The sequence below is a fragment of the Cryptomeria japonica genome, chromosome 3 (genome assembly GCF_030272615.1).
Source record: "Cryptomeria japonica chromosome 3, Sugi_1.0, whole genome shotgun sequence".
In the NCBI taxonomy this organism is placed as follows: Eukaryota; Viridiplantae; Streptophyta; class Pinopsida; order Cupressales; family Cupressaceae; genus Cryptomeria; species Cryptomeria japonica.
The window spans coordinates 5,647,046-5,656,861 of record NC_081407.1 but is presented as its reverse complement, the minus strand read 5'-3'; the positions used below and the strand labels follow the sequence as shown (position 1 = coordinate 5,656,861).

General features: G+C 35.9%; 1 protein-coding gene across 1 annotated transcript; it reads right to left on the bottom strand.

Annotated features, from left to right (window-relative positions):
• Positions 1-479: 479 nt before the first annotated feature.
• Positions 480-3,219, bottom strand: LOC131065634 (uncharacterized). The gene is made up of 2 exons (XM_058000195.2): positions 1,271-3,219; positions 480-831 (listed from the first exon to the last, which is right to left on the bottom strand). Exons 1-2 carry the CDS (start codon positions 2,961-2,963, stop codon positions 776-778), a joined length of 1,749 nt encoding a protein of 582 aa, XP_057856178.2. The 5' UTR covers positions 2,964-3,219; the 3' UTR covers positions 480-775.
• Between the last annotated feature and the right edge of the window lie 6,597 nt (positions 3,220-9,816).

Genomic DNA, 9,816 nt, shown 5'->3' with positions numbered 1-9,816 from the left:
TCTGACATATACTGTAAGCTATAAGTTTGTTAAATTCTATGATGTATGAAGCTGAGTCTGAAGTTGTGAAGATGTGTGTCTACAGCAGAACGTAATGGTGTTTGGGAGTATAAACGAGTTGAAGCTCAGATAATAGATGTAATGTTTTTATTGATGAATACAAATTTTAATGTTTAATATAGTTTCATTTCAACATTCACAGCCAACAAACCTAGGAGTGAAATGAAAGACATACAGAACAAACAAAGCATGCCTGCAAAAAAAGATATGCACGATATATATTTTTGGTTGATGCATTAATGCATGACTCCTATGGTACTTATGCATTAGATTTGGATTTCATTCTGCATACGCTGTGATCAACTTGAATCAATCTTGTATTTCACAAAAATACAATTAAAACAATTGTTTGAATAGACAAAAATATAAAGATGATATGTAAATGAAAATGAAAAGAATAAATAGAAACTTTAAGCCGAATCTAGCACAATTTTATATCACTTATAGGTATGTTATTACATCGGACTTTCCCACCTGAAAATTTCACCATTACACGGTTTGTTTTGAGAATTGCATCTAAAAGTACAATCCCCAACGGAAAGTGTATAAACATCCATTAAGTGTAAATGAAAAAGGCTCCTGTGAGGAACAATGGAAGCTCGCATAACTTATTCTTCAAGGCCAAAAAATTACAATAAAGATGATTAGCTTTGCCCAAAGCTTTCGTTAAAGCCAAGTATGCGCCAAAAACATTCAAAATATACTCCACTATCTTTTAACTCTTAGAACTTAGAGGTCCATAGGCTTGACTGGAATTTGTGCGCATGGATCCTGCGAAATTGAAACAATTACAAAACAGGCGGAAACCTAGTCTGGTTCAACTCTAAACTTAAAATGGAAATAAAGATGCGTTAATCTTCACATCATCAAATCCATTAGAGACTGCATATGTTACTATAATTCTCTAAGTAGTTTTAATTCCTGTAATCAACAGCTGCTACTGAGTTTAAAGAATTAAAATGTTACAGTAAAAAGATTTAACTAAATGAACACACATATATGACCAAAAACTCAATGTTCCTTAAAAAATTGAGTACAAAGAAACTTCTCAAACGAAAACCCAGAAATAACTCAGTCAGTCAGTGAATTTGTAGATCTATAACTTTTACTATTATAGGAGCTCAAAAGATATAATAAAAGAAGGGTTAGGTTTAAACAGTACATAGTTAGGTTTAAAAAGTACATTCTAAGTTTTGACTAGAATTCATACCAGTATTTGTTGCCTGAGTATTGCTATTAGTTTCTGAACTGAGAGAATTGATAGAAGCAGTCGATCCTGTAAGATTTGGTAATGTAGTTGACTGCTTGGAAACACGATTTAAAGGAATTTGGTAATTGACTGTTGGGGATGCAGTTATTCCCGCCAGATTTGAGGATCTAGTTAGCCTTGCGATATCAAGGCCAGGATATCCAGAACTGAATACTGGAGATGCAGTTAGCCTTGTGGAATCAAGGTCACGAATGTCAGAACTGAACATTGAGGACACAGTTTCCCCTTGGAAACTCGAGGATGTGATCCTTCCAGTGAAATCATGGCCAGGAACTCCTGAACTGAACACGGGGGATGCAACTGACAATGGCGGGACATGCAACCCTGGAAGATTTGATGATGGAACTCCTGAACTTGGCCCTCGCGGTGCAGGCAACGGTAGAATATATGATGGTGGAACTCGTGGGGAAGGTGACCTTGGGAGATCTGATGATGGAACTCTTGAACTGAATACTTGGGGCGCAGTCAACCCTGGGAGATCTGATGATGGAACTTCTGAACCGAACATTTGGGGCGCAGTCAACCCTGGGAGATCTGATGATGGAACTCCTGAACCGAACATTTGGGGCGCAGTCAACCCTGAGAGATTTGATGATGGAACTCCTGAACCAAACATTGGGGGTGCAGTCGACCCTGGGAGATTTGATGATGGAACTCCTGAACTGAACCTTGGGGCCGCAGTCAACACTTGGAGATTTGATGATGGAACTCCAGAACTGAACATTGGAGATGCAGTCAACCCTGGGGGATTTGATGGAAATCCCCAACTGAACATTGGGGATGCAGTCCTCCTAATGAAATCATGGCTAGGAACCCCAGAACTGACATCTGAGGATGAGGGTGGGATCCTTTTAGTGCAAGGAACTCCCACTGGGGGTGCACCCTGCCAATTGATATTGGTTAGCGCCGCTGGTCTTATGTAAACATTTCCAGGGAATTGGGGCCTGAACCTTGGGTCTCCACTCAACCCTGTGTCATTCCAAGGAACTTGAGAACTGAAATGATAAGGTAATGCAGTCGCCTCTGTGGCATACTGAGGATTTCTGGGACTGATAATGTTTGATGAATGTGAATCCAACCTGACATTGCCATCGCCATCTTCTTCACTATTCTGAGTGAGCCTATGATAACATGGATTGACTATGGATGCAATTGTAACTCTGACAAAACCAGCAGCAATGAGTTTTCTCACCATTCCTCCTGTAACCGTCCCCTCATTATCATGCAAACAAGCTCTCAAACTACAAGAAGAATTGGAACAGTCTCCAGTAAGACCCACCAGTTCAAAAACGCCTTTAACTGGTTGTCCAGGGAATCCCAATGGGAGAAAACCGCTTACCATCCCGCTAGCAGACAAAACCTTCACCACAGCATTATGCTTTTTACAGAAGTAAACTAAACATTCCAGAATATCAGAATCAACCTCAACTTCCAAAATATCGGGATACATTGCATTTTTGTCTTGTCTCATGATTACCTCATGTTTCAATTTATTTTTAGATCCTGTTGGTCGGCCTCCTTTCCTCTTTGGTGCCTGGGCCGCTTCAGAGGATTCAGGTGTCAACCCCTCATTACTTCTTGTAATCTCATCATTTTCTGTAACCTGTTGCTGGTTAGCTTCTATGTTGTCCATGAATACTGAGTGCAGACTGATAGAACCTGATACACCCTAGAACAATGTTAATGAAAAGCTTCTAGGATTGAGAATTTCCTATTATGATTCTCCACATATGGAATATGTATATACACATCATAGTAACTTGGAATTTTGAGGCTAGTTGGGTAGTTCGCGAGGGTATATCCTAGGGTTTTTCTCTTTTGTTTCCCCCTCTACAGCTTGTGTGAGGTGGTTCTTCCACAATTTTAATAGAGAGTTTCATGTAGTTGTAGCTAAAGGTAATGATTGTTTATATGAGAATGGTTGTAAATTAGGGTTTCATAAAATGTATAACTAAAAAATTAATAGAATTTTCAATTGAATGAATACATCTTTATTTTTTGTCATACGAGCTTCAATATTCTTGTTATCTCATACCCTAAATAAAGGAACATTGGAAAGATAAACAATGATAGTTGTTTTCAATGACCTCATCTCTCCTCGATGTTCTTGTTATGTCATACCTTAAATGAACATTGGAAAGATAAACAATGACACTTGTTATGTCATACCTTAAATAAAGGAACATTGGAAATATTAACAATGACCGTTACAATGACGGTGGTTTTCAAGAACCTCCCCTCCCCTCATTTTTCTTGTTATCTCATATCCTAAATAAAGGAACATTGGAAAAATAAGCAATGGCAATTGTTTTCAAGGATCTCATCTCCCCACTCTACCTAGAGTGGGGAAGTGACAATTGTTTTCAAGGAACATTGGAAAAATAAGCAATGACAATTGTTTTCAAGGACCTCACCTTCCCTCAATGTTTTTGTCATATCATACCCTAAATAAATGAACATTGGAAAGATAAACGATGATAGTTGTTTTCAAGGACCTCACCTCTCATCTCTACCTAAAACAAGTTCATTTAAGTTTTCCAAAAAAAATAATAACAAGGCTAATATATTTTAAAAATATATAACTATAAAAATAAGTCTTACTTATATAAATAAAAATAATAATTGTCTTAAGAAAGGGTTCATCAAATAGTGTGATGGTTAAGTTGTGGCATAAAGGATGAGGTCATGTTTGTGACCTCACTTACCTATGAACAACAACAACAACAACAACATTTTAAATAAATAACGTAAATAAATTAAATTAAATAGTTCTTATATAAATAGAATAACTCAACATTAGTATCTATACTAATATTTATTAAAAATAAATTTTATATTATATTAATATTTCTCTCACTATAATACTAACTTGTGATGTTTTAGGTTGGGATTGGGATTGGTATTGGAGGACATGTCGAGTTAGTCTATGAGTCATGTTAAAATTTTTACAAAATGCATGCAAGTGAGGGGCTACCTGATGTTTACAATCTTTAAAAAATAACTTTGAGATTTTCTAACTATTTTTAATAGTATGCACTATTCATTTTGTAACTTGGGGTGAATTGATCCCAATTTTAGTTGACTATTTCACAACTAAAACATTTAATAGATTTTTTTTAAATAGAATGAGAGGGCTTAATAGTTAGACAAAATAATTTAGAAATTCTATTGTTTTAAGTGGGATTAAGTCAACAAATTGAAATTATATATAAAATAAAAATATGTGTTGAAATTATAATATTTATTTGACTAGTTTAAAAATCCTCTATGTGAATAATTGAAGAGATGCATTTTTAAACTAAAAATAGACATAATATGAATGATACTTCTTAACATATTCTCGTAAGTTTATTAATATTAATTACATATACATAAGATTATATTTTTGAATAAAAACATGTTAAAATTATAATTTTTATTTAGGTATTTTTAAATTGTGCATATCTATTTTGTAGAAAAATCTATGTAAAAAATTGAGATATAAAATTTTAAACTAAAACTAAATATTATGTAAATGATACCTTAAAACATATTTTTCCTACAATTTTCTAGAAATGTATAGAGATTAATATAAATTGCATAAATGAGTAGTTATATGTGTGCATGTCATTTTTCTTTAATATAATGACCCCTTAACCTATTTAATGTAAGTGTGAGAAATACTTATATATGACTAATTATTTTTAATGTACTTGGTCTACTGATGAAGTTGAATGGTTCTTAATGAACGATATGGGGCATATTTGGTCAGAATGGATACCCTTCAGTCCTTGCCTCTTATCCGAAGAGATTTCAACTTAGGACTCATACTCTAGCATCAGGTAGCTAAAATAACTTTGTATGTGTGTGTACTTATACATATTTACATATATATATTTATATACATATACATATACATATACATATACATACATATATATGCATACATATACATATACATACATATACATATACATATACATATACATATACATATACATATACACATACACATACACATACACATACACATACGCATACACATACACATACGCATACACATACACATACACATACACATACACATACACATACACATACACATACACATACACATACACGAGAATACGTATACGAGGAAAATATTACAAGAATGTTCCTTTAGGGTTAGTGTTAGGGTTACTTTTTGTTAGCTGACTTTGTATGTTGCCCTAAAATTGCATTTTATAAGCAAGTGGAATGCATAAGGCATTGTAATAGTGTTTTATTGATTTACTAGATAACAAGAAAAGATTGGATGGCATCTTGGGTGAAGCACATTAAATATCTATTTTATTTTGTGTTGTGTTTTGCTTCATCTTTTGTGTATTCGAATCTGCATATAATTGTTAATTTGTATTTGCTCTGGATTTGTGATGCAGGAGAACCTGAGTTTTCTTAGTGAATTTCCAAATTTTTGGTGTGAATGATCCTCATTGGATCAATGATTGAATAAAGGACTATTGAAGAGTCCAAAAATGTGCCTTTGTAAGCCTTAAATGGCATCACATAGCATCTTTTTGTAAAACTCCTTGTAAGACCTCATAAGGATTTAGAAGATGTTTTTTTGAGATTAGGAAATCATCCTAGGGGTTCAATAGTGTGAATATGCTAAATATTTATCAAAATGCATTGTAGAGTAAAATTTGTCATGGTGGCTTGACAATATTTTGCAAAAATGCTCAAATCAATAGTTTCTGATTGGTGGTTGGATTTGATGGAGTAGGAATATATAAGGCCACTCAAAACATTTTAGAGGGGTTGGAAGCTCTAAAATTGAGTTTCTCAATAAGAAACTTGAAGCAATTTCCTGGTTTTCACAAAAAACTGGTCAAATTGATTATTGCAGTCCGTACTAGATGGATTAGTTTTCATACTGTAACTTCATGGATACTTAGTATTTTTTTTTGTGGTGATTAAGAAGTATTTGTGTCCCTTCATTGTGCAGTTTTAATTGGTGTATTGAAATTCTTTCTTGTTTTCACTGCTCTCGAGTTGAGTAAAGGGGTTAAGGCCCTAAAAATGGATCCAACTTGAATTCCCATTGTGGTTTCTCAAAGGCCTTTGATATTAAAGTAATGGGGTCTGTGTAAAATTTAAATTTTCAATTTTGTGCCCTGGAAGTTGCATTGGATCATTTTACAATCATGCCCTAGGTGAGCTCTGCCATAGTCTGGCTAGGGAACATGACTGCTCTTTATCTTTTTGCTTGTAGGGGTGACCAAATTCGATAGAGCCAATTGATTTGAATTGAGGATGGATGTTATGTAGAGCCTTAGTGTGAGTATGGAGTCTTGAAAAGGTGTGGAAACCTATAAACCCCATGGTTTTAAACACATAAGCCTAAAACCCTTGAAAAGTGCCATTTTGGGGGCCGTACCTGTACAGACATGTAAAACCACCTAAGCTTTGAAATATTGAAGAGTGTCCAAATGGGTATCCATATCACCAGATCTTCTTGGGGGTCCTTTGGAATTTTTTAGAGTAAAAGAACAAAAACCGTGGAAGGAGGGCTACAAAGCCTAAACTCTAGGAACCTTGAAAGTGGTAGGGAAATGAAAGGGAGAAAACACCAAAACCGCATGGAGGGAGTTGATAAAACTTATTAGACCCTTCCTAGTCCCCTGCAAGTGAAGAGAATTGAATTTGGCATGTTGGAGGTTGAACTTACTCAAGTGAGTTCTAGCCTTGGATTTGAGTAACTGGAGCAAACTTGTTGGTAGAGATTTCTCCAAAGAGGTTTAGGTGTTGGAATTTTTTCACAAGGAAAGTAGGGAATAAAAAAAACAAGGAAGGCCACAATAACACCTTTTCCTAATCTATAAATCAAATTGTAACTCTTTTGAGAGAATCTCCCTATCAAAGTGGTCTCAAAGCCCAATAAGACTTGGGAAGGAACAAGTTTACGTTAGAGATTGAATCAATGGGTGAAAATAGTTTCAGTATGGTGACTAATGTAGAGTTGGCCAAAAGGTTAGAAGACCAAGAGGAAGAGAATAGACTCCTCAGGAAAAAGTTGGAACGATTGGAGAATAAACTAGGTGAAGTAGAAGACAAAACCGAGAAGGTGACTATCAAAGTCAATGAAGAAAAGGGTAAAGAAGTGGCAGAGGAGGATGACACACCTAAACCAGATCCTATTTTGCCACAAGAACCTTTCCTTAGAGCCATCAAATCCTTAGGGGTAAGTCCCTAGAAGGAGTGCCACTTTTAGTGGAAAAATGGAACCAAAAGTGGTTATGGAGTGGATCAAAGGGCTAGAGAATCACTTTGAGTGTGATGGAACTAGTGAATCCCAAAAGGTGAAGGTAGCCAAATCTAGATTGAGAGAAGCAGACTTGACTTGGTAGAAGTTCATCCAAGATGAGATACAAAAGGAGGGAAAGAACCCAATTGCCACTTGGAAAGGAATGTTAACCAAGGTGAGAGAAGCCTATATCCTTGAAGACTATGAGATCCAACTACACAAAAGGAGACAAAATTTGAGACAAAGAGAACTAGACGTGAGCAACTACACTGAAGAATTTTAGAAGTTCTGTTTGAGATCCAAGGTGGTAGAAGATGAAAGCGTCAAGGTTGCCTAGTACTTGAATGGTTGAAGATGGAATATCCAAGAAGAGCTAAGCTTGTTGTGTCCTATTACTATCCACAAGTGCTCTTAATTGGCACTCAAGGTGGAAGAGAAGAGTAAAAAGAAACAAGAGCAAGGTAATAGAGACAGAGGTAGGGGAAGAGATGGAAGAGGTGTAGACCAAAGATCCCAAGGGGAATCCAAGTTGGTAGAGTAAAGTGGGAATTCCAATATCAAGAGTAGATATAGAGGAAGGGGATCTAGCAACTCTAGTAGAGGAAGGTCTAGTGGACCAGGAAGAGGGTCCTATTTCTCCACAATGAAGTGCTACAACAATCATCAACTTGGGCATCGTCCCTATAGATTCCCTGAGAAGTCTTCTTCATCTCAAGGAGGTGAAAGGAGAGTGAGTTATATTCAACAGGATGCAACAAGTATGAAGTAACCAAAGGTGAGCTTAGATTTTGAGGTTGGAGAGAACCTCATGATAACAAGAGTTTTGATCAAAGAACCAATAAAGGAGGAACATAGTCAAAGAAGATCCTTGTTTAGGATAAAGTGAAAGATCATGGGTAAGGTGTGTAGAGTGGTGGTGGATTCAGGATCCACTGACAACATAGTGTCAGAAGAAGAAGTAAGAAAACTCAAACTACAAAGAATCCCACATAGTGATCCTTATAGGGTTACTTGGTTCAACAAGGGGCAACATGTTTTGGTGAATAAGAAAACTTGGGTGGATTTCACCATAGGAAGCTACAAAGGCAATATTTTATGTGATATCTTGCCACTAGATGCATGCCACCTACTTCTAGGTAGGCCTTGGCAATTTGATAGAAAAGAAATACACCATGGAGAAAAGAATTCTTGCACCTTTCAAAAAGATGGAGTTACTTACAAAATTCATTCCTCGAGAGATGGAGAAGAGAGAAGATCTAAAGGTTCAAATGTGCTATTAGTTGGTGAGAAGCAGTTCATGAACATTCTAAAAGAAGGAGAAGGGGTGGGCTTTGCATACGTTGTGATACCAAAAGAGGAAAAGAAGGACAAGAAAGTTTGTATACCTGATGAAGTGCAGCAAATACTCAATCAGTTTAAGGTGATTATAAGTGATGAAACACCTGCTACTTTGCCTCCTGAATGAGCCATAAGCCATCAGATTGACTTTATACCTGGAGCCTCATTACCTAATAAAGCATCCTACAAGATGACACCGGAGCAGAACATAGAAGTGGCTAAGCAAATCCAAGAAATTTTGGATAATGGTATGATAAGGAAGAGAATCAACCCATGTGCAGTTCCCACCATTTTGGCACCTAAGAAGGGAGGTAATTGGAGACTTTGTGCTGATTCAAGAGCCATCAACTAGATTACAATCAGATATAGATTTCCTATTCCAAGAATTGAAGATTTGATGTATTTTTTATGGGGTGCTAAGTATTTCACCAAGATAGACCTCAAGAGTGACTACCACCAAATCAGAATCAAGGAGGGAGATGAGTGGAAGACGGCATTCAAAACCACTGAAGGTCTTTATGAATGGTTTGTTATGTCATTTGGACTCACAAATGCCCCTAGCACATTCATGAGGCTCATGAATGAAGTGCTCAAATATTACATTGGTAAATTTGTTGTTGTTTATCTAGATGACATATTGATTTTTAGTAAATTTAAAGAAGAACATCTTAGGCATATAGAGATTGTATTGAAGAAATTATGTAATGAACAACTAACTATAAATTTGGAGAAATTTGAGTTCATGAAATAGGAGTTGGTATATCTTGGGTTTGTAATCTCAACTAGAGATTTGAAGATGGATACCTCAAAGGTGGAAACAATAATCAGTTGGTCTACACCTAAAACAGCAAGTGAAGTGAGGAGTTTTCATGGTTTGGCTCAT